Here is a 26,635-nt window from a genome sequence, read left to right as displayed (position 1 = left end):
ACCGCAGATGAGTTGACTTCACCATGATTTTTAGGACTTTTATGGTGTCGCCAGTGATGGCCAAGCGGGGTCTGTCATCACGGATTTACACGATAATTCAGGTGTGTCCGAACCTCCGCGGCAGAGGCTCTGCAGAACCCCTGAGACCGACTCACCGAACCCCTAGGGTTCGATCGAACCCAGGTTAAGAACCACTGACATAAAGGAACAGGAATAAATGAAGATGACGAGAAAAGACGACGACAAATATATACTCACTTATGTATCAGAAAACTTGTTTTTGCAAGCTTTGTAAACACAACACAGGAATTTGTTTAGTTGGAATTACAGACTATTAAACTGAAATAATACAGCTAAAGTTAAAATGTATATACAAAAAAATACAATTAATTAATCTAATATATATATATATATATATATATATATATATATATATATATATATATATATATATATATATATATATATATATAATGAATGACTATATATAATGAATAAAAAATAAAATACATTACATTTACTTCGAGAATTAGTACAATATTATATTTCTGGGGATCAAATATAAACTGAGACAATCCTGTATTTATAACAGCTGGGCGTTGAACCTTCTCAAACAGCATGTGTTAAGTGTGAGAGATATTATTACGTGTCATATCTGCACATGAAGGTAAACAACATGTGAAGATCCTGTTCGTTGGTGGAGCGTGAAAGTTAGGTGTGAAAAGAAAATTATATCAAAACAAGCTGATCCAAATAACAGAATAAGCAACACTTTTTTTTTGGTTTGTTTGGACCCACTCAAGGTCAACTTTAGATATAATGAAGCTTATTCTCCATTTTTGACTCAATAATACATTGGATTTCTTTGTCACAACATGGATAAATAACATATAAATCATATTTTTTTTACATTAACAACAACTTGATATAAAAATCCAGAGCATCTCAGGATCTTCTCCCTCAAAGTAGCGATGTAATGGTGAAGCTTCATGAAACAGTGTCATGTTGTTCAAAACAAAGGAAAATAGCTTCATGAAGCTTCATCAACACATCACTACCATCTAGTGGACTCTGAAGATAATGACACTGTTTCATGAAGCTTCATCAACACATCAATACCATCTAGTGGACTCTGAAGATAATGACACTGTTTCATGAAGCTTCATCAACACATCACTACCATCTAGTGGACTCTGAAGATAATGACACTGTTTCATGATCCTTCATAAACACATCACTACCATCTAGTGGACTCTGAAGATAATGACACTGTTTCATGAAGCTTCATCAACACATCACTACCATCTAGTGGACTCTGAAGATAATGACAGTGTTTCATGAAGCTTCATCGACACATCACTACCATCTAGTGGACTCTGAAGATAATGACACTGTTTCATGAAGCTTCATCAACACATCACTACCATCTAGTGGACTCTGAAGATAATGACAGTGTTTCATGAAGCTTCATCAACACATCACTACCATCTAGTGGACTCTGAAGATAATGACAGTGTTTCATGAATGGATGGATGGATGGATGGATGGATGGATGGATGGATGGATGGATGGATGGATGGATGGATGGATGGATGGATGGATGGATGGATGGATGGATGGATGGATGGATGGATGGATGGATGGATGGATGGATGGATGGATGGATGGATGGATGGATGGATGGATGGATGGATGGATGGATGGATGGATTCTTGAAAATCATAGTTTAGTTATACATGTTTCCTTTGATCGAGTTGCTTTGTTTTGAATGGATTATTAAAGTGTATTGTATAAAATGAATGATAAATATATTCTTGTTTCTTGATTCAATTTTCGGATCTGAAGCTGATTTGATCAACCATTTAAAATATAATTTGATTTTTTTTTTTTTTCAGTCATTGTTTCAGTGCATCATTGCTGTGTCAAAATTCACCAATGTGGCGGCTGTTTTATTATTATTAAATTTGAAATGTAATAAAATTTGCTTCGATCAACAACAAAAATTTGAAAAAAACAGTGTTTAAACAATTGGGCATATTTATTGAAGCAACGTTTTAATTGATGATAAGATTAGACACTTTTTCAAATTCAATAATAGAAAAGAACATCTTACTTCAAACTGTCAGTACAAAATACGCCTTCAAATTTAAACGATTTCTAAAGTAAAATTCTAACTTATCTTTATCTTTTTGGTCTTGTTCTTAACTAGTCGTTCACCTAATGTTGTAAGTTCCTCAATGTGATCTCATCAAACTCTGTGCCTGTAATAAAAGGTGTTATTTAATTTTTTTATTAGGCTTTTATTCTGAAGGACGAGTGTTTGTGACGTCAGGTGAACGGTCTGAAGGAGCGGTATACCTGAGGACTGAGAGATAGGTGATGATAATGATCAGTTCACCGCAGATGAGTTGACTTCACCATGATTTTGAAGACTTTTCTGGTGTTGCTTTATTTCAAGAGCTGTGGTGAGTCTAATGACGTCATTGCTAACCTAACTTATTAGTAACTTATTTTTAAAATTCAATAATATAATACTTTTTTGTATCGAAAAACAAATTCTCTACGAATATAAATGTTCTTGTACATTTTAAATCGTGTTTAAACGTTCTGTCTGTTGTTGTTTGTGTGTCTGTGCTGCAGCCGGACTCTTGAGGTTCTCCTCCTACTTTGGGGACCACATGGTTCTCCAGAAGGCTCCTCAGAGAGCGGTGGTCTGGGGTCACTCGGGTGAAGATGCGGAACTCTCTCTCACCTTGACGGGACCGGTTCCACAAGAAGCCTCGAGGGTCTCAGTAAAAGAAGGTATGATGACGTCTCCAGAAAACTGCAACAATTAATGTTTTGAAATAAAAAAAATAATAACAATAATAATAATAATAATAATGTATTCCATTTCGTGGAGATAATTGTCGTCAGTAAAGGACATAATCATCTCTTGCCTCGTTCCTACATCTACGCCAAGGCCTATATACAGTATATTTAGAACTATTCAAATATATTTCTCTTTGATTTTCAAGATAAAGTTATGAAGTCATTTTTACGATAAATGCAAATTAAGCAAACCTTAAAACAAAGAAGGCTTATTTAGTTTCTCTAATTACACTTGTAAACAAACAAAACATATTCAATGCAAATACGAAAAACTAGTGAGAAAGTGTGATGTTAGGCTTCATATTTATGAGTCAATAGTAAATCATACAAACTTCAGAGTAAAGAAAAGAAACAAAAAAACACTAGTCAGTCATTCTTCTTTTTCTTACCGCATATTTTTGTACAGTTTCTCGTGTGTCTGTGCAATTCCTGTCATACACAATCATATATGATCATGTACACAATTTTAATTGTGTAATTGCATTACTTTGATGAGCACACACACACACACACACACACCCCCCCCCCCCCACACACACACACACACACACACACACACACACACACACACACACACACACACACACACCCACACCCACACACACACACACCCCCACACACACACACACACACACACACACACACACACCCACCCACCCACACACACACACACACACACACACACACACACACACACACACACACACACACACACACACCCAAACCCACACACACACACACCCCCACATACACACACACACACACACACACACACACACACACACACACACACACACACACACACACACACACTGGATTCAAATGAAACGATGTCAGGATGTAAAGTTGTTGAAGACACTGTAGTTTTTATTAGTTTTGTATTGTTTAGCACTACGTGAGACTGCATTTCCCATGAGAACTCGCTAAATGTCGCAAAAGTTGTCAAATCCCGGTTTGTAGCAGTTGGACGAATTTTCTGTTTCCAGACTTCCGTTGTCTGTCTGAAGGATGGATAATAACATAACTTTAACTTTCTTTTTGTACCGTAATTCACCCTCCGCCCCTCACCACAAACAGTAGATATGTAGCATGTTCACACCATCAAGAGCTTTTAGAGTGAAAATAAAAATCACAATCAATATGAGTCATTAAACTAGTTTTAAGTTGATGTGTCATCGCAAGTTACTTAAATCCAAAAATATTAAGGTACACAAACCTACCGAGACGGGTATTTGGCCATCATATGACATTATTCGATTGTACTGTGTTTTTGTATATTATTGTGTTTTTGCTTTATTTGTATGTGTTGTATTATGTAAACTGTCTGCATCTTTGTTGAGGACTACAGATGGAAAGTAGCATTTGTGCTAAATCTGGTGCAGCATCTTTTCATTGTAACTCCTGTGGGCCTTTGAGGACCGGTTTGCCCACCCCTGTTTTAAATAAACTGAACTGAACTGAACTGAATTCAACTGAGCTGCATCAAATACCCGCTGAGTCCTCTGGGCTGACAGAAAGTCTTTCCACATTCCATCTTGCTCGATCCATCACTCAAAATGAATGAGCTTGCACTAGTTTGTTGTTCAACTGTATTTTTTTCACTGAACTGTCTCTCTCTCTTTCTCATTTTAAAAGTTTCTCCCTCACAGCAGTTGGAATGGTGATGACCCAGTGGTAGGATGAGGTGTTGCACGATATCTCTGAAGCATTTTTGTAACCACAGATTTCCAAGGCTTTTCGGTAGCTTCTGCCGCTTGAACACTGTCTTCTAATACTCCATAGAAGTGTTCAACACATCCATTCAACTGTGGATGATACACACTCGTTCTTATGTGCTTGATACCTCTCATGCTAAGAAAATCTTTGAAAGCAGATGATGTAAACTGCAGTCCGTTGTATGTTGTGATGGCGCAAGGATTACCTTCACGGGCAAAGACTGTTGTCAGGAATGTCATAACATTTTTAGTAATTGCTGTATGAGTAAAAGCTACTTCTGGCTACTTACTAAAATAATCTACCATGTCATATTGTCCTGGCTCAAAGGGTCCAACAATGTCCATAGCAACAATAACTTTATTGCGTACACTCAGTGGCAGGTGTCTGAGCTTTTGTCGTACTGGTTCCACTGGACTGTTCACTTGAACTTAGAAGCTGTTAGAAGCAGAGAGTCTGGGTCACAATCAGAAGGTGAGCAACATTGCCACTCTGGGGTAAATGGTGTACCTCAGCAAGAGCACTATGACTCCAGTTCAGCAGTTGTTCCACCTGGCGGCGGTGCTGAACACAGAGGAAGGATGCGCGTGCCTCCCGGACATGTGTATCCAGCCCATTCTCCGACTGACAACACGGTTGCTGGAAGCTCAAGTGACGTCAGCAGGCACTGTTATGTCCCTCCTTGGACTCATGGCAGCAGCTCACAAGGCGGTGCGGCTGGGCTTGCTTCAAATGAAGGAGCTCCAGAGATGGTTTGGTCGTCTCAAGCTAGATCCCAAGCAGGAACAAGGTTGAAAAGTGTGCCTTCCCGCACAGGTTTTTGCAGAATCCAGATTTTGGAACTCCCAACCTCAGGAGAGAAGTTACTTTGAGGTTGCGTCCTCGCTACACTCAGGTCTTCACAGAAGCATCACTGACAGGTTGGGGAGGCACTTTGGGTCCGATCTACGCCAGCGGGGTCTGGAACAGACCAGTATCCAGACGCATCGACTGGCTAGAGTTAAAAGCATTTCACAATGCTTCAACTTTTTCCCCAACTTTCACAGTGCAATGTCCTAATGCTGTCAGACAGCTTCACCTCCATGGCGCATCGAATTGCCATAGAGGATATCAGATCCCCAGCCCTTGTGAGTGTGGAAAAGAAGACTTCTCTGTTGGCAGACCGTCACCTGCTCTCTCTCAGAGCTCAGGATGTGCCGGGTGCACTGAATGAAGTAGCAGACAGTCGAGGGGGGCTGTCCAGGACGAATGGGTTCTGTCCAAGTCGGTGGCTGCTGAGATGTGGTCTCGGTTCAGTCAAACTGTGGCGGACCCCAAAGGCAAGGAGAACTTCAAAGGTCCTCTTTGGTTCTCCATCAGGGCCACGGACTGCCCCCCACTATGCGTGGACGCTATGGCCCACTTGAGGGGGCCGACCGAGCTACTGTTCGCGTTTCCTCCTCCGCCACCCTTGGTTCATAGAGCGAAGCAGGAGTGTCTGAGGTTAATAGTGGTGGTGCCATTCTCCCCGGGGCCACTGCGGTTCCCAGCACAGATGGCGGTCGAAAGCTCGTGGGCTATCCTTTGGGCTCCCGCTGCTCTGTGTCCGGCAGGGTAGGCCCTGACGGCACCCCAGGTCTCAAATTGTTGCTCTTGTACGGGAAGAGATGAGCGGGATGCTCTCCACACACTGGAGAATGCCCGGGCCCTGTCTACAGCTGGTGCTGGATTCTCTCACTGGCCCAACTTTCGAGCCTCTTGACCATGTCCTACTGGAAATGTTGTTTTTTGAGGCCTAGCTCCTTCTGGCCCTGACACCCACAAAGAGAGTGAGCAAGCCTGTGCTGTCTCTATTAGTCCAACTGACAACACAGTTGCTGCAAGCTTGACGTCATGTGACTTTAGCAGGCGCTGTTATGTCCCTCCTGTGGCTCATGGTGGCAGCTCACCCCGGGGTGCGGCTTGCTACAAATGAGTGACATCTTGTTTTTTAAGGTCTTGCACCTTCTGGCGAGGACATCCACGAGGATAGCTAGTGAGCTTTGTGCTCTCTCCATTAGCCCTGAATGTTTTTCATTTGGAGTTGAGGAGTCATCAGTGTCATTGCGTCTGAGCCCAGCGTCCAATCCGAAGGTTCTCAACTCGTCCTTCCGGGCGACGACTCTTAACCTGTTGTGTCCAGTGAGGGTTTTGGCCTGTTACTCATATGGGAAAACATATGGGACCCAAAAGTGTGGGGCAAGGTGGATTTTACTGTTATGTTTACATGTTTAATTTAATCCCGTTTAGTTTATTTCATGATTTAAGACAGACCTTATTTAAAAGAATGTATAGCCCTGTAACTTATACAAATATTTTCTATGTTGGCTGAAAGAAATTATAGTATTACAAGTCCTTGTATTTCTTATAGGTCTGCGCAAATTAAAAGTACATTTTTGTACATGGTTAAGTAAAATACTGTAACGGTGTGTGTTGTGCCTGTTACAGTTCCTTTAAGATTGCGCATGGAAGCGCAATCCTCAGCGACTGTTCCGCATAAAGTTACTTAAGTTACTTTTACAGTAGCACTTTTTGTTAAATAAAAGTGATAAAAGTGAATGAGAGGGCTGCTTGTTTTTCAAGCGTCATTGCAAAAAAACATTTAAACCAAATACCCACATTTGTACCAATACTTATTTAAAAAAAACTCAAGCCATAGTAGAGGGCTGAAAGACCCATCATTTAGTCACACAAAACTGTGAGGTGTTGATGAAGATGACAAAGTCGTAACTGCTTTCATTTGTTTTCAAACCAAAATATGTTTAAACATCAGCTGTAAAAGCTGCTGGACTCACTGTATCTTCTCGTCCTCAATCATCTTGCGGGATTTCATTGTTCTTTGAGCTGTGGAGGACATAATGACTGCCATCTAGTGGCTGGAAGTTTCGTTGCATCAATGAAATTTACAAACTTCGTGAATATTTGCATGTTAACTGTAAATAAAAATCAAAAATGGGTTGCTAACACAGTGATACATTGGCTGGTGTTCAAAAGCTTTTTTGTACGGATAATTGAGAAGGATTCCTTTCACAGAGCTAGATCTGCTCCACAATCCCCACTTTTTAGATACGATTTAAGTTTCTTGTTACGCTTTGTCCAATGAAAGAATCACAGGAGCAGGTACTTTCACTCACTGATGGTTCAGCTGAATTCCAGCATTCCAGGCATTCCAGATGCTCGCAAAGCAGTCAAAATCATTTTTATTAAATATTTTATACATGTATACATATACATTATTGTGTTTCAAAAATTAAATATTTCACCGGTTATCTTTATAGTTAACTTGAAATTTAAAAATAAAATCAAACTCTCCTTTAAATTATTAATCTCATTGTTTAGGTATCTGGAAGGTCCTCCTTCCTCCGGTGCCTCCAGGTGGCCCCTACAATCTGACCGTCCACGGCCACAACAGCACGGCCATTTTGACGGACGTGTTGTTCGGCGATGTTTGGCTGTGCGGAGGACAGAGCAACATGTATTTCAAAATGTCTGAGGTTTGTCATGAAACCTCTTCTTTCTTCTGTTCCTGTAATCGCACCTTCTGTAACCATGGAAACATTTCGTTGACAGATCTTCAACGCATCAACGGAGATCAATATTTCTTCCACCTACCATCAAGTCAGACCATTCATGGCGTCTTTAAGGCATAGTAACACTGAGCTGTTGGACCTGGAGGCTGTTGAAATCCCCTGGGCGGTACCGACACCAGGTAGGAAACTGACGGTGTGAGAAAACATTGATACACTTAAACATTGCGAAGTTTTTAACAATAGTGTGTCGATATTCACCAGCACCTTTATTCACTATTTTCACAACGTTAGTTCATTTATGTATTTCAATTAAAACTAGGTTCGCTAGATCTATGACATTGACATACATTGAGATCCTGACAATGACTGAGGACGAGAGGATACAGTGAGTCCAGCAGCTTTTAAAGGTGATGTTTGAACATATTTTTGTTTTAAAACAAATTAAAGCAGTTACGACTTTGTCAATAGAACTATAGGCAACTGTTTTAAATTGTGTGTCGGGAACAAACTTGAGACAAATATTGGTCTTATTTTGTGTAGTCTCACAATTTCTTTTCCTGAACTCGCAAGCGGTTTTGGAAAATTTCTCGGCTGTGTGCGGACTGTTTGGACGCTACATGTACGATGTACTCAAGTACCCGATCGGTCTGGTGGAGTCCTGCTGGGGCAACACTCCCATCCAGGCGTGGTCGTCGCCCAGAGCTCTTCGGCGCTGCGGATTTCACGACTCAAGCTTGAGGTGAGAATCAAAGTGAAGGTTTTGATTTAACTTCCCAGTTCTGGTTTGACTATTGTTACGCTATTGGCTCTCGTTAGCAGGGCGTAGCATAGTGCAGCTAGTTTGGTTAATGAGGCTGTATTCACACAGAAACCAGGAGATGTATAGACAGCAAGTACCAAGCAACCCATGGCTGTCTGCTAGTCATTTGTTCCTGTGTGCAAAAATAGAAAAGGTTGGACAGAGACTCAAACGTTGACAATGCAATGTGTACAAATAAAAACAACAATGAATCAATAATTGGACTTACTAGTGACTTAATAGTTTACTAGTGATGGGTCTGACAACACCAACACTGCACATATCGCTCTAAGAAAGTCGTGTGACCAAAACCAACTCTGTTACGAACTGACGTTGATGCTCCAAACTGTGTTTATAAGGAAGCGGATCTGTCAACGGGATGCGTCTGCTTAAAGGATCGCGGATCATTTGTTTTTCAAAACAGCAATTAAAGACGCACTTATAGTAAGGTTTCAAATTGAAACTTTCAACTGCGTGGGACAATTTTGATCCTATATCGGAAAATAGGGTATTTGCTTTAATTTGTTTGTTGTCTCGTCCTGTTCCTCTCAAAGTTTCAACTTGATCTACTTGTATTCATTTTAAAGTGCATCTTAGTTTACTGTTCATATTGTTTTCTGCAGGTTTTTACTGAGGCATCTTTTCCACTTGAGCGTTTGTTTTCCACAGCAGGAGAAATTAATTTTTAAAACAATATAAAATACAATGACTTGTATATACTAGGTCATAAAATAAGTGTCATTTGAGCCGTCAACTAGGTTGCCTGTAGAGATGTTTAAGGTCCAGCGGGTGTCAGTATTTAGTGACAGTATCGAGACGGTGTTCCTACAGTAAGTGTTGAAAGGGAAGTTTATTCAATTGGCTACTTGTTATTTTATATCTCATCAGGATTCTTTAAACATACAGTATATGAAGTTTAAAAAATGTATGATTTAACTAATCATTTCTCAACAAGTCTATATTGAATTATTCTGATATTTTGAGGTGCCTAAGTCTACATCCTCTAGATCTATGGCAGTCTTCTATTTTGGATAAATATTGATTTATAGCATCAAAAACCAATCCTTGACAAAGACATAAGTCATAGCTGAAATATTATGTTTTAATTAACAATTTATTTTAAATCCTATATTTAAAATCTTTAACCTGCCATATTAAATAATTTGAAACCATTCATCAACAGTCAATGGGTATAGAAAAATATGAATTAACGAATAGATATTTTAAATTAATTAGCAAACGTGGATTTAAACAGTATAGAGAATAACCGTGATAATAAAGGATAACAAGGAAGAGACACCTGATTAAATGCTCTTAATTTGGAAGCCGAAGTTAAGTTGCTTCTGATTGGTTAATATTGCGTCAGGCCTTCCGTGATAGACCTGCCTTTAGTTGCATCTGATTGGTTAATATTGCGTCCACGTAATTCCATGTATGTACAATATGTACTGGCGGACGAAGCTGCTCTTGAATCTTGAATTGGCGACATTCAGAGATATGCAAACCGGCGCGCATAAATAGTAATTGCATTCAACGCAGTTTGTGATGGATTGCGCATTGTGAGGTGAGTCACGAACGAGTCAGGGGTCCCATTGGACGAGATCTTAATGCTCCAAAAAAACACTTAGCGGGAGGTAATGATCAGAAGAATGGCAAACTGGGCCACACGTGTAGAGGGCTCCACACCACACGTAGAACCATGGTTATATAGATAACCTGGGGTTTCTAAATCACAGAGCTCTGCCCTCTACAGGCTGTTGCTATTGATTACACCATGCACAGCATTGGAGAAAAAAAAGCTACTCCCAGAAGAACACCCTTTTTGACGAAACACCGTTGGCGGCCGGCGCTCCGCATGTTAACCAAAGTGTGAAAAACGCAAAGCAATATGGGTGTCTCTGATCAAACAAAGACTCAGAAGCGCTCATCATGAACGAGTCAGGGGTCCCAGAGGACGAGATCTCCAAAAAACACTTAGGAAGTTATGATCAGAAGAATGGCAAACCACGAGTGAAAGCTGAAGCAGCTGAAGCAGGACACCTGAAGAGTGGACGCTGAATATTCTGTGACCACCCAGGTCTGAAGAAAACAAGCTAACCTCTGCTAAGGAGCGAGCATATCAAATTGACCTGCCGGACCAGAGTGAAAACATGCTTCATTTAAAGCAAACCAGCTGGTAGACACTAGAAGTGCTTGTGCACTCTCCACAGTGCTGATCACAGAACAGTCAAGTTGTGAATCTTGAACCGCACTTGCTCACCCGGAGAACTTCAGTGGACTGCTCTGAGCAGGAAGCAAGATCAGTGTGTATTGTTTGTCTGCCACAAGTCTCTCACAGTTAGTATTAACTGTCCCGCGTCAGGTCTTTCATTATCGCGGACAACGCATCATGACGCCCGTGAGAGTGGCATGCCATGAGGGGTGACTGTTTGCCCAGGATTACATCCCCCCGCCATAGTTTCGCCTCAGCGAGGATATGTCTGAATAAACCAGAACATAAGTGTAAAAACAGTCAAACCGAGAGGACATTCAAACACTTCGTAGCTGGTCCTGAGAACTAGCAGGTTAAAATGGTGATATACATCACTGCTCCACAAACCAAGGACAAGAAACTTGATGAGTGGTCATGCATGCAGGAAATAAACACAGGAGACACTGAGTGATATTCCTGCTTGTGAACAAATCAAAGAGGGTGTACCTGCATATAAGTATCAGGAAATTACCCACACAGATTCGCTGACTCCTCTTGAGGTACATTGAAGTGTGACATGTAGGAGAAACAAGGGGTGACTGTTCACCTAGGATTACAATTGCCTGACCATGCGTGTGGATTGTAGTGGGTCCTGATATCATTATGTCGGCTTATGAGTGTGACCGCGCCGACATGTCTGCATAGAACAGAACATGTGAATGAAACAACCAGAAAGGTCCATTTTAACTCTTCACAGCGTCAGCCATGAGATCCGGCAGGTTAAAATGGTGAGCTACATCGCTGCTCCACAAACCAAAGTCTCAGCTGTTGCACGCAGGGTTGTGTCCGTGTACACAAGGTGTAGAGAAGCATGGTTGATGCAGGAAATAAACACTGTAGACACTGAGCGATATCCCTGCTTGCACTGCCATCATATCGGCGCTGTCACCGTCACAGACACGGCCACTTGTCGTGGCATACACTTGGAAGTGACGTGCAAGTAGCGACGAGGGATGACTGTTTGCCTGGAACCGGTTTTGTCGATTTAAAGGCGACAGAGTCTGAATAAACCAGAACAGGCATGTGTTATACTGTAGTCAGGCAGCAAAGTGTGTTTTCATTAAGCAGTGTTTGGATCAGCCTGTACCCCCAGGTCCGAGTATGGTTACACATGCACGTTAGTTTCCTTTTTATTTCAGATAGGACAGGAGGACAGCTGGAAAACGCTCCTCAGTTCCTACATCATAATCCAAGAACGGCTGTGACGTATCAATGGCACATTCTCGGGGTGCCACCCATTTACACTCATATATAATGACCGTCGACTAAGCCCAGTGGTGAAGCCAGCTTGGATCCATCAGAAGATGTGGGAGGACCTGGAAGTCAAGTACATCCGATCTGCTGCTGGCTACTGTCACTGCGCACTAACCCACCCCTTACCCCCCATCCGCCGACAGGGCAGTGACAACCATTCCTATTTCATCTAAAGACTGTTAGTAATATCCTTGACAAGAGGTGCTGCAAAGGCGGGTCTAGATGTTGTCCACTCAACAAGGTTCAAACCGCCGACAGCTTTGCTGAGTGATAGATCTGGCATACCCTGAGTCTGAAGGCTGCGGTCCTCTTTTGCGGCATGTGACGTCAGGAATGGCTATCGAATATCGAGTTACATGTGATCAGCCTCATGTCAGCAATGATCGTCCTCCGCACACCTGTGTCTGCATGTTCTTGGCTGCCTTGCCATTGGATCGCGTCTGGCAGCAGCAGATCATTCACTGAATGACAGACTCCAAACAGTCAGTCTTGCTGAACTGAAGCGGACAGTGTCACGCCATCATCAGACACGGGCGGGGATCGTGAGAGAGAGAGAGGGAGAGAGAGAGAGAGATAGAGAGAGGGAGAGAGAGAGAGAGCGCAGAAGACTAGCTGTCTTTATGGCGGTAACTAGGTGACATGATTGTGTGGGGGATGGGATGTAGAACATCAGGTTTGCCACTGAACTCTTGGAGAACACAAAACAGAAACAAACCACAGACAAAACAAAAAGGCCCACCCCCTAGAAAGAACAATGACAAATAAATGAACCCAACTTATCTTATCTTATCCAGGAATCAGGACAGAAACAGTGCGGTCTGGAATGCCATGATCCACCCGCTGGTCAACATGACCATCAAAGGCGTCCTGTGGTACCAAGGTAGCGACCAAACTTTGACTCTGTGACCGCACAGCTTGAACTTCACTCCTCCAGGTGAAAGAAATGCCTTGTATCATCGAGACGAATACAACTGCTCGTTCCCTGCCATGATTGACGACTGGAGGGAGATGTTCCATGAAGGTTCTGACGGCCAGACGCCGCTCGACTTCCCCTTCGGATTTGTTCAGGTGCGACCACTTAAGTATCCGTGATAGAAAATGATAAATTATTTTTTTAGATTAACAACCATATCTTGCTATTGTGAGTCTCACACTTTTTATCTTCACACAGCTGTGCGTGGATAAAAAAAGTGACAGATACAAGGAAATCCGGTGGCACCAAACCGCCGACTTTGGTTTCGTCCCAAATAAATGCATGAACAAGACTTTCATGGCTGTGGCTGTTGATCTGCCAGATAAACTTTCCCCCTATGGCACGTAAGCACATACTGATGGTTGTAAATAATGTTTACAAAAAAACATCTCTGTTACAATTGACAAAATTTAGACCCTAGACTATGCTGACAGAATATAACTCAGTCTGTCACATTGGACAAATTTAGACCCAAAATAAAACTCAAATGAACTAAGAATGAGTTAATTGCCTATGAAATCATGTTTAAATATTTAATTATTAATCATTTTCGAAAGAAAGTGTGAAAAAAAATTTCTACAGCAATAGGGCCAAAGGCAGATATAATTGTCAAAAGACATTGTCACTACACTTCCTTCCTCATCTCAAATTTCCCAAATGTTTGAAGGTGTAACTTATCTTAACTCTTTCAGGCGCCATCCGCGCTACAAACAAGACGTGGCCTACAGACTGAGTCTGGGCGCGAGGGCGGTGGCGTACGACCAGGACGTAGCCTTCGCCGGACCTTTTCCTGAAAACATCACGCAGGATTCCATGTCCTTCTACATCATCTACGACCAGGAAGTGTCGGCCTCGCAGCATCCCAGCATCTTCGAGGTGAGCTTGTCATGTCAATCGTTGTCACAAATATTTGGAATAAAAAACAAACATATGTGTTTTTATTGAAAAACTGACCATATCATAAGATAATAAAAATAAAGAATAAAGTCTGAATTCTTCTTTGAAAGACCCCGAACAGAATCAGAAGGATTTTCTATTAAAAAAAAAGAACCTTAAGGATGTTAGACTATTGAAAATTAATCAGAATTATAAGGAGTTTTAATAAAAAAAAGATTTATAAAGATATCATACTTTTTCCATATGTTTTTTTAACACAAAAAAAACAATCATAAAGATTGTAATTTGAAAAACAGACAGAAGGATTGTTAATAAATATAAAAACGAGAATCATTAGGATCTTAAAAAAGAAGAAACAAACACAATCATAACATTATCACAACTTTTTTAATCAAACACAGAATCATAAATAATGAGTAATAATGGCCAGACTGAATCGAGTGTCTCGTGTCAGTGTTGAGGAAGAGTTGCGAGCACGAATCTGTTCGGCCTCAGGCTCAATAAGCAAGTGTTGATTCTGTTAATTCTCTCCTGCAGATCTATTGCAAGGGCTCTTCACGCAAGTCTCCCAGACGATGGCACTCGACTACCATAATGAGGACGGGACCGTCCACCATCCAAGTGTCGGCGCGTCCTTGTTCAAGTACTTCCAGGGTCACCGCTCTTCGATACGCGTGGTCGTACTGGCCGTGCGACTACAAGCACTGCCCCATCTACAGCAAAGACGGAGTCTTACCTGCACCACCGTTCATCGTGTCCAGTGATCAAAAAGGATCGCTGTCTTTCCCGACCATTAGTTCTCACTGCAGGAAGAAGGGTTGATAAAGCTTCAGACATGTTGGCCACGACTCACACGTTAATGAATGAAACCATGTTCACGGATCTTTCTGTTTCTTTCTGTTACTGCTGAACATTGAAAATATTATTGGTGGGTGTTTTAAAGAAAAAACCTTTTTTCTGCCTATTTCGGTGAAAGTACTTTCAGTTTAAAAACAAATTGTAAGAAAAAAAAAAGTGATTAATAAAAAAAGGTTAAACCTTTTTTCAGCTTTTACTTGTACATTTTCTTGTCTTTCAAAATAAAAGATCAAATCATTTTACTTCCTGTCATAAGTTTTAATGTTGGTTATATTATGGTACATGTGGGATGTGGCTCTAGAAGAATAAATTAAAGAAAGAAATTAAACAATTTCCCGAAGGAGACCTCCTGAGGGTTCAATAAAGTTCTACCAAACCTAACTTAATACGTTTATGTCTGTGTAGTAATGTTATGTGTTCCTTATTAAAAGGTTTATTTTTGGAACATCTAAGAACATCAAGAGTGACAATGTTACAGTTTCTTACGTTGTCAAGAGGAGAGAGGACGGCGTGATGAAGTTGAGGAGGTTGTGGTGAAGAAGATGAGGAGGATGAGCAGCAGCAGGAGGTGCACGACTGAAGGGCCTGGATCCAGCGATGTCGGGCTTGACTTCGCAGGGATCACAGTGAAGAAGGCTTGGCGGCGGAAAGCGCTGACGGTCTTCTTTGGTCTGGTCCTGGCTCTGAGTTACAGGCGTTGGCGTAACCAGCCCTCTAGTGGTTATTCCGATTTTCTTTTTCACAATATTTTTTATTATTTTATTTGAACGAAAAGTGAACATAAACAATATATATACTGTATATATACAATAAACATGCACATTTTCACACTTAGTTGTTGTAGTTTGTTGCAATTAAACTTCTGGCCACTCGATGGCAGCAGTAAGTGTTCTTAACTGTTCTCCCTTTTCTCTTTGTTTCTTTCAATAAATCCTACAACATCCTATATATAGCTGATGAAGACACTGGAGCGGCTGGTCCTCAAACATCTCAGGCCACTTGTCCAGCACACGCAGTTGTGTAGAAGATGCCGTCCTTCACCTCCTGCACTCTGCTCCAGGACAAATTGAAACACATGCATGGTGGACCCTGGTCTGGTCTCCTGGATTTCGGATTTTCTTACTGATCGACCACAGTATTTCAGGTTGAAGTACATCGCGTCTGACACTGTGGTGTGCAGTACAGGAGCACCTCAGGGGACAGTACTGTCCCCTCTCCTCTTCACCATCTATACTTTAGACTTCTGCTACAACTCAGAGCTGAGTCTCGTCCAGAAGTTGCTGACGACACTGCCATTGTTGGACGCATCAGGGACAACAGCGAAGACGAGTACAGGAGTCTGATAAGTGACTTTGTGGACTGGAGTGAGAGGAACCACTTGCAGCTGAACACCTCAAATACCAAGGAGCTGGTCTTGGACTTCGGGAGGTCCAGGACAAAGCCACGTCCAGTGTCCATCAGAGGTGACGAGGTGGAGATAGTTGACAACTATAAGTACCTCGGTGTGTGGATGGACAGTAAACTGGTCCTGCAACACAGACCATGTGTATAAGAAAGTTCAGAGTAGACTGTACTTTCTGAGGAGGCTTCGCTCATTTAACATCTGCAAGAAGCTCCTCTGCATGTTCTACCAGTCTGTGGTGGCCAGTGTCATGTTCTATGCTGTGGTGTGTTGGGGTGGAAATGTGTCCAAGAGCAGTGTCAACAGGTTGGACAGTTGAGCAGAAGGGCTGGTTCTGTGGTTGGTATGAAGCTGGACTCACTGGTGACAGTTGCTGAGAGGAGATCATTGAACAAACTACTGTCCATCATGGATGATGACAGTCATCCTCTGAACACTGTCATCAGTGAACAGAGAAGCAGATGGAGCACAAATGCTCCTTCCCAGGTGCAAAACTAATAGACTCAGGGACTCATTTGTTCCTTGGGCTATTAGTTTGAAAAATTCTGAGTTTTGGAGGAAAAATATCTTGACATTCTGTTCTATGATCTTTGTATCCTTTTTTATTTGTCTTTGATCTATGTTCTTTATTGTTTTACTTAGATTGTGTCATTGTGTTCTTTCTCTTTATTTCTCTTGTTTTTATTTTTATTTTTATGAATAATTGCTGTATTGCTGTGTCTAATTGGAAAAACAATTTCCCGAAGGAGACCTCCTAAGGGATCAATAAAGTTCTACCTAACCTAACCTAACCTAAACTATAAAAAGTCCCTTCACAATTTTTCAGATTTTTGTGAAATCAATTTAAGAGCCTCTTACTCAGTAAAGAACATTTATCACCATAACAAGTAGTGACTTCAAGTGTTCTGAAAGAAAACTTTTTTAAAAGGGTTATAATAGCTTCAGTCGTCTTAGATACACTTGACCATTTGTGACTCTTTCACTCATCATCAGAAGGGTAGACTTGTAGACTAAATAATAATAATAATAAACATCATATTTATTCAGCGCTTTTCTGGGACACAGAAAGACGCTTTACATTAAGAAGAATAAACATGCTCGCAATTTTGAAACAGAAGGACAAGGAAGACTATTAAGTGAGTATTGATGCCACTTCCTGTTTTAAAAGAGAGTTTCAAAAGATTTTAAAACTTGTTTGGATATTGAATTGAATTTGACTCAGCAATTTTAGTCTGAAACGATGAAGTAAAATGGCAACTCAAATATCATTTAAGTCGATAATTTGATCTCATAATTAATGTGATATATGCGACTTTAATCTCATCATAAATGCAAATATGTGACTTAAATCTCATAATCAATTGATCTCAAAATCAATGTGAAATATCCTAATTTAATCTTGTCATAAATGCAATATTTGACTTTGATCTATTCAAAAATGCAATACGTAACTTTATCTCATAATCAATATGATAAACACAACATTCATTTTTGAATAATCAAAATATAAAACTGAAAATTACGTTGTTCATTTAGACATTTTCAATCCCTCCATTCAATTATTTAAAAAAAAACAATTCAACGTTAAAATATTTGAAAAGTTAAATTCAAGCACTTAAAATTGTTGATGATAGTTACTAGAGAATTATATTATCACTGGTTTAAGTGACAAACACAGAAGATAATATATTAATCTGGTAACTATCACTGGTTTAAGTGACAAACACAGAAGATAATATATTAATCTGGTAACTATCACTGGTTTAAGTGACAAACACTGAAGATAATATATTTCTCAGGTAACTATCACTGGTTTAAGTGACAAACACTGAAGATAATATATTAATCTGGTAACTATCACTGGTTTAAGTGACAAACACTGAAGATAATATATTTCTCTGGTAACTATCACTGGTTTAAGTGACAAACACAATATAATATATTAATCTGGTAACTATCACTGGTTTAAGTGACAAACACTGAAGATAATATATATCTCTGGTAACTATCACTGGTTTAAGTGACAAACACAGAAGATAATATATTTCTCTGGTAACTATCACTGGTTTAAGTGACAAACACTGAAGATAATATATATCTCTGGTAACTATCACTGGTTTAAGTGACAAACACAGAAGATAATATATACTGTATCTCTGGTAACTATCAAAGGTTTAAGTGACAAACACAGAAGATAATATATTTCTCTGGTAACTATCAAAGGTTTAAGTGACAAACACAGAAGATAATATATTTCTCTGGTAACTATCACTGGTTTAAGTGACAAACACTGAAGATAATATATTTCTCAGGTAACTATCACTGGTTTAAGTGACAAACACTGAAGATAATATATTTCTCTGGTAACTATCACTGGTTTAAGTGACAAACACAGAAGATAATATATTTCTCTAGTAACTATCACTGGTTTAAGTGACAAACACAGAAGATAATATATTTCTCTGGTAACTATCACTGGTTTAAGTGACAAACACAGAAGATAATATATTTCTCTGGTAACTATCACTGTTTTAAGTGACAAACACTGAAGATAATATATATCTCTGGTAACTATCACTGGTTTAAGTGACAAACACAAGATAATTTATTTCTCAGGTAACTATCACTGGTTTAAGTGACAAACACAGAAGATAATATATTTCTCTGGTAACTATCACTGGTTTAAGTGACAAACACTGAAGATAATATATTTCTCAGGTAACTATCACTGGTTTAAGTGACAAACACTGAAGATAATATATTTCTCTGGTAACTATCACTGGTTTAAGTGACAAACACAGAAGATAATATATTTCTCTGGTAACTATCACTGGTTTAAGTGACAAACACAGAAGATAATATATTTCTCTGGTAACTATCACTGGTTTAAGTGACAAACACAGAAGATAATATATTTCTCTGGTAACTATCACTGTTTTAAGTGACAAACACTGAAGATAATATATATCTCTGGTAACTATCACTGGTTTAAGTGACAAACACAAGATAATTTATTTCTCAGGTAACTATCACTGGTTTAAGTGACAAACACAGAAGATAATATATTTCTCTGGTAACTATCACTGGTTTAAGTGACAAACACAGAAGATAATATATTAATCTGGTAACTATCACTGGTTTAAGTGACAAACACAGAAGATAATATATTTCTCTGGTAACTATCACTGGTTTAAGTGACAAACACAGAAGATAATATATACTGTATCTCTGGTAACTATCACTGGTTTAAGTGACAAACACTGAAGATAATATATTTCTCTGGTAACTATCACTGGTTTAAGTGACAAACACAGAAGATAATATATTAATCTGGTAACTATCACTGGTTTAAGTGACAAACACAGAAGATAATATATTTCTCTGGTAACTATCACTGGTTTAAGTGACAAACACAGAAGATAATATATTTCTCTGGTAACTATCACTGGTTTAAGTGACAAACACAGAAGATAGGATAATTTTACCTAAAATAAATGTATTGTTTTAAGTTTCACTCTTCCTTGGATCAAATGAATGCACAGAACTCAAGAGAGAAGCAGAGAACTGACTTCTTCAATAGATTTATGATTGACAGGCAGCTGCTTATCAATCAACAAAGGCTTGAATTACTGCAACAGTGTCGACAATAAAAGTCTTACGTTGATGATTGACAGCAATAAAAGGGTTTGGTCTTCGGTTCGGTTCAGCGAACAGTGTTGCACTTTCATCCCCAACAACACAGCCGCGGATGAATCCTTGACCCGAGCGCTTGAAGGGTTAAGAACTCTGAGCAAAAAGATGAAAGACCGCTCAGGGGTGGAAACCTCCATGTGGGATAACTGGATGAACGTGTTTGGGAAATACAAAGCCCTTGTGAGCTCAGCCTTAATTTCAATCGCTGTGTTCGCAGCCATATTAACACTGTTGTGATGCTGTCTGATTCCCTGTATTAGAAGTCTCTTGAATCGGGTGATCATTAGAGCGGTGGACACCAATCCTGCTGAACATATGATGCCCTTACTCCTAGTGGACCCTGAAAACGAGGTCACCGCTCAGTTTGAAGATAGGTCAGACGACCAGCCTGAATCTGACCGCTCAATTGCAATGTACGTCTAATACCTCTCCATTGTGTGGACTCTTTCAGAGTCAAAAAGGGGGAATATAAATTTAAAAAATATATATATATATATATTTTTCTATTTTGAAACGCTGTGAATCAAATATTGGTGATACTGTGTTACTTGAATTGTTTACCTTGCGTCGCCTTATGTTTACATGATCAAGTATTATAAGTTTTTGTCAAATCAAACTTCTCTGAATTCAAAATTGTTGTGAACTCATGTTGAGTTCAAAAGGGGGAAATTGTGGAAACACACAAACTCTAAAACTTACACACACGCACACACCTTACAAATACACACATACTCACATGCACACACCTTACAAATACACAGACTCTCAAACACACACACTCACAAATACACATATACTCAAATACACACACTCTCAAACACACACACTCTCACAAACTCAAACACAAGTGTCAAGTGTTTGCTAGAAATCAAACAATGGCTGAGTGAAAACACTCTACAGCTAAATGTGGACAAAACTGAAACTCTGGTGATTGCTCCTGATGATAAGATTCCAGGGTTGAGTCAGTACTTGGGTGACTTAGGTCGGTCTGTCAAACTGAGCCTGAGAAACCTGGGTGTTGTATTTGATAAAGACATGTCTCTTGTTCAACACTGTAGAAAACTGACCAGAAACTGTTTCCTTCAACTGAGAAAAATCTCTAAACTTAGGAAAATGTTGTCACAACATGATCTGGAGCTTGTAATCCATGCGTTTGTTTCTTCTCGTCTGGACTATTGTAACAGTTTATTTTCATGTCTTAACAAGAAGGATGTGTCTCGCCTGCAGTTGATTCAGAACTCTGCAGCGAGAATTCTGACCCGCTCAAGTAGAAGAACTCACATTTCTCCGATCCTTAAAACTCTTCACTGGCTTCCAGTTTCTTTCAGGATCAACTTTAAAATTCTGGTTCTTACTTTCAGATCTATTCATGGTCAGGCTCCTCCTTACATCACTGATCTGATCCAGCCTTACACCCCAGCTCGGGCTCTGAGGTCTGTGGATCAGAATCTACTTATGGTTCCACGCACACGGCTCAGGACCAGAGGAGAGAAATCTTTTCAGGCTGTTGCTCCTAAGCTTTGGAACGATCTTCTCTCTCTTTGCGCTTGATGGAGTCTACTGACTCCTTCAAGAAACATCTGTGTTTGATGATCTACTGACTCCTTCAAGAAACATCTGTGTTTGATGATCTACTGACTCCTTCAAGAAACATCTGTGTTTGATGATCTACTGACTCCTTCAAGAAACATCTGTGTTTGATGATCTACTGACTCCTTTAAGAAACATCTGTGTTTGATGATCTACTGACTCCTTCAAGAAACATCTGTGTTTGATGATCTACTGACTCCTTCAACAAACATCTGTGTTTGATGATCTACTGACTCCTTCAAGAAACATCTGTGTTTGATGATCTACTGACTCCTTCAAGAAACATCTGTGTTTGATGATCTACTGACTCCTTTAAGAAACATCTGTGTTTGATGATCTACTGACTCCTTCAAGAAACATCTGTGTTTGATGATCTACTGACTCCTTCAAGAAACATCTGTGTTTGATGATCTACTGACTCCTTCAAGAAACATCTGTGTTTGATGATCTACTGACTCCTTTAAGAAACATCTGTGTTTGATGATCTACTGACTCCTTCAAGAAACATCTGTGTTTGATGATCTACTGACTCCTTTAAGAAACATCTTAAGACGTTTCTATTTGTTCAGGCTTTTCCTTGATTTTCTGGAACTCCTGTGTTGTTCTCAGTATTATCTTGATCTTTAAAGTATGTACTTTTTTGAGTATTGTTTTGATTGTTTAAGCGCTTTGTGACCCTGGTCTGGAAAAGCGCTATATAAATAAATATTACTTACTTAATTCACTGGGGGGCTGATAGCGAGACAGACAAAACACATCTTGCTGACACACTAGAACATATCGTACAAGGGTCCTGTTTTATCAGCTAACTGACCTTTGTACCGATTGACACATGTAACCAACATCCTGGACAACGTGAGCCGTCAGACGAAGAACCACAACTCTATCATGAACTGTCTTGAATTTTAATGGCTTGTTTGAATATGTAATCGAACATTGTTTCCTTTCAATAAAACGAAGCCGCACTGTGGGGCTTGTCAGAACTTTCCTCGGACCCGTCTAAGCAGTAGCAAGTGCAGTTTGCGGAAACTGTAGTACTGGATTTCTCCCCTTTTGCAAAACGGTGATTCGAAAAGACAATTCTGTCTCCTCTAAGTTCTTCCTCCATCCATTTCATCTTTTACGTGAAGACAGCGATTCGTGTTCCGGGACGGTTGGGAGAGGATCAGCGACGGACCTCGGAAATTGTTTCCCAACAATTAATGATTGACAGGCAGCTGCTTATCAATCAACAAAGGCTTGAATTGCTACCAAAGTGTCGACAATAAAAGTCTTACGTTGATGATTCACAGCAATGAAAGGGTTTGGTCTTCAGTCACTTTTATATCCAACAACAACAGCATCTGAGCAACGCCTTTCCTTTACTGAATCTGTGTAAGAGTTTATGACGATAGCAGAGAGTGTTCAAACACTTTTTCTGAACAATATTTGAACACATTGTTTTTAAGCGGTTTCTTTAGTGCAGATACAGAAGTTTGGAATAATATCGTGTCGTTTTCTTTAAAAAAAATTACCACAAGGATGTCAGACTTTTTCATAAAGAAATTATATACGAGGATATCAAACTATATCTCTATTTATAAACACTAGGCTGAAGAAAATCATGGAAAGATGTTTGTTTTTCATGAAAGAAACACAAAATTAACAAGAAGGATCTCAGAATTCTCTTGAAAAGATAAACATAAGGATATCAAAGACTTTTTCCTAAATAAATTATATATATATATATATATAAAATATAATTATATACATTTTTAATGAAAAGAGACTTTTCAACAAAACATGTCGGACTTTTCATGGGGGAAAAAAATGAATTATAAGGACCTCTGACTTTTCCTGAAAAGAAAAACAAACAGTATAAAATAAGTTTTTTCCTAAGAAAAATAAACAGAAGGATGTCAGACTTTTCCAGAAATGAAAAAAGAAGTTTGGAATAATCAATGGCTTGTGTCATTAAAGAAAAAAAACAACTAATTAAAATCACTATCAAATACCGACCGACACTTGGTGTTATAGCTTATTTTCACCAACTAACAAAATGCAGTGGATGAACAGAAGAAACAAATCAAATCAATATTTGGTGTGACCAGACTTCTCCGGACAGTAGATGGTGTACCTGGTCCCTATTTCTGCCAGTTCTGAGGTGATGGCACGGCTGGACATCTTCCCATTTCGAAGGGAAAAAAGCTTGATGTGTCTTTCATCTGCTGCACTAAGTTTCCTTGACAGACCACTGTGTCTACGATCCTCAACGTTGTTTCTTTGTGCTTCTTCAAAGAGCCTGAACATCTTGAAACCCAGTGTGCTTTGAAATCTTTGTCTGGCACAAACCTTGATGCAGTAGAACTACCTTGTGTCTTGTTGCTCAGTCATGGTGTATGATCTGTGATATGAAAGTTTCTTCCACAACCTCAGCTTGGTACCTAGTTTTGAGCTCCTACACATCTGTATTATTTTCCCTTAATGACTGTGTTTCACTCACTTGTGAAGTTGATGAGCTTTGGCACCTGTTTGGTATAATTGTTCATCAGACACTAGAATCCTACAAAACCCCTGACTTTGTGCAAATGTACCTTAAGAATTGATGCTGGTTTGAAGGCAAAGGGTTGAAACAACAAATATTGATTTGAATTTAGATTCTCTTTTGTCCGCTCACTTTGCATTTTGTAAATTGATAGAAATAAACAATTATTTATATTTTTGAAAGCATTCTTAATTTACAGCTTTTTCACACCTGCCTAATACTTTTGCACAGTACTGTACATATATCTTAGAAAATGTTTAGTATTATATGTTTTTAATATAAAAATATAATATATAAATATATATATATATATATATATATATATATTATATATAATGAATAAAAAACAAAATACAATACATTTACTTCGAGATTTAGTATAATTATTATATTTCTGGGGATCAAATATAAACTGAGACAATCCTGTATTTATAACAGCTGGGCGTTGAACCTTCTCAAACAGCATGTGTTAAGTGTGAGAGATATTATTACGTGTCACATCTGCACATGAAGGTAAACAACATGTGAAGATCCTGTTTGTTGGTGGAGCGTGAAAGTTAGGTGTGAAAAGAAAATGATATCAAAACAAGCTGATCCAAATGACAGAATAAGTTGCACGTTTTTTTAGTTTGTTTGGACCCACTCAAGGTCAACTTTAGATATAATGAAGCTTATTCTCCATTTTTGACTCAATAATACATTGGATTTCTTTGTCACAACATGGATAAATAACTATATAAATCATATTTTTTGCACATTAACGACAACTTGATTTAAAAAATCCAGAGCATCTCAGGATCTTCTCCCTCAAAGTAGTGATGTAATGGTGAAGCTTCATGAAACAGTGTCATGTTGTTCAGAGGTCAGTAGGTGGCGCCATCAGTTTAAAAATTATGTTTCATTAATAAAGTTGCTAAAAAGAAAGGGAAATAGCTTCATGAAGCTTCATCAACACATCACTACCATCTAGTGGACTCTGAAGATAATGACACTGTTTCATGAAGCTTCATCAACACATCACTACCATCTAGTGGACTCTGAAGATAATGACACTGTTTCATGAAGCTTCATCAACACATCACTACCATCTAGTGGACTCTGAAGATAATGACACTGTTTCATGAAGCTTCATCAACACATCACTACCATCTAGTGGACTCTGAAGATAATGATACTGTTTCATGAAACTTCATCGACACATCACTACCATCTAGTGGACTCTGAAGATAATGACAGTGTTTCATGAAGCTTCATCAACACATCACTACCATCTAGTGGACTCTGAAGATAATGACACTGTTTCATGAAGCTTCATCAACACATCACTACCATCTAGTGGACTCTGAAGATAATGACACTGTTTCATGAAACTTCATCGACACATCACTACCATCTAGTGGACTCTGAAGATAATGACACTGTTTCATGATGCTTCATCAACACATCACTACATCTAGTGGACTCTGAAGATACTGACACTGTTTCATGAAGCTTCATCAACACATCACTACCATCTAGTGGACTCTGAAGATAATGACACTGTTTCATGAAGCTTCATCAACACATCACTACCATCTAGTGGACTCTGAAGATAATGACACTGTTTCATGAAGCTTCATCAACACATCACTACCATCTAGTGGACTCTGAAGATAATGACACTGTTTCATGAAACTTCATCAACACATCACTACCATCTAGTGGACTCTGAAGATAATGACACTGTTTCATGAAGCTTCATCGACACATCACTACCATCTAGTGGACTCTGAAGATAATGACACTGTTTCATGAAGCTTCATCAACACATCACTACCATCTAGTGGACTCTGAAGATAATGACACTGTTTCATGAAGCTTCATCAACACATCACTACCATCTAGTGGACTCTGAAGATAATGACACTGTTTCATGAAGCTTCATCAACGCATCACTACCATCTAGTGGACTCTGAAGATAATGACACTGTTTCATGAAGCTTCATCAACACATCACTACCATCTAGTGGACTCTGAAGATAATGACACTGTTTCATGAAGCTTCATCAACACATCACTACCATCTAGTGGACTCTGAAGATAATGACACTGTTTCATGAAGCTTCATCAACACATCACTACCATCTAGTGGACTCTGAAGATAATGACACTGTTTCATGAAGCTTCATCAACACATCACTACCATCTAGTGGACTCTGAAGATAATGATACTGTTTCATGAAGCTTCATCAACACATCACTACCATCTAGTGGACTCTGAAG

The 26,635-nt window shown here is 39.3% G+C and overlaps 1 protein-coding gene across 1 annotated transcript; it reads left to right on the top strand.

Moving 5' to 3' along the window:
* The first annotated feature begins 2,412 nt into the window (after positions 1 to 2,412).
* Positions 2,413 to 15,406, top strand: LOC148074666 (sialate O-acetylesterase-like). The gene is made up of 10 exons (XM_087795723.1): positions 2,413 to 2,465; positions 2,641 to 2,802; positions 7,942 to 8,096; positions 8,173 to 8,311; positions 8,703 to 8,871; positions 13,231 to 13,316; positions 13,371 to 13,504; positions 13,608 to 13,753; positions 14,102 to 14,285; positions 14,844 to 15,406. The coding sequence occupies exons 1-10, from the start codon at positions 2,420 to 2,422 to the stop codon at positions 15,126 to 15,128; spliced, it is 1,506 nt and encodes a 501-aa protein (XP_087651849.1). The 5' UTR covers positions 2,413 to 2,419; the 3' UTR covers positions 15,129 to 15,406.
* Positions 15,407 to 26,635: the final 11,229 nt, after the last annotated feature.

This window comes from Callionymus lyra, chromosome 7, assembly GCF_982586985.1.
Source record: "Callionymus lyra chromosome 7, fCalLyr1.hap1.1, whole genome shotgun sequence".
NCBI lineage: Eukaryota > Metazoa > Chordata > Actinopteri > Syngnathiformes > Callionymidae > Callionymus > Callionymus lyra.
This window is presented reverse-complemented; position numbering and strand designations above follow the sequence as displayed.

Excerpts from the sequence above, each read along its gene's own strand:
- LOC148074666 (XM_087795723.1), top strand. The coding sequence starts at position 2,420 with ATGATTTTGAAGACTTTTCTGGTGTTGCTTTATTTCAAGAGCTGTG. Across the intron at positions 2,466-2,640 it reads GCTTTATTTCAAGAGCTGTG|CCGGACTCTTGAGGTTCTCC; the intron begins GTGAGTCTAATG and ends TCTGTGCTGCAG. Across the intron at positions 13,754-14,101 it reads AAACTTTCCCCCTATGGCAC|GCGCCATCCGCGCTACAAAC; the intron begins GTAAGCACATAC and ends TAACTCTTTCAG.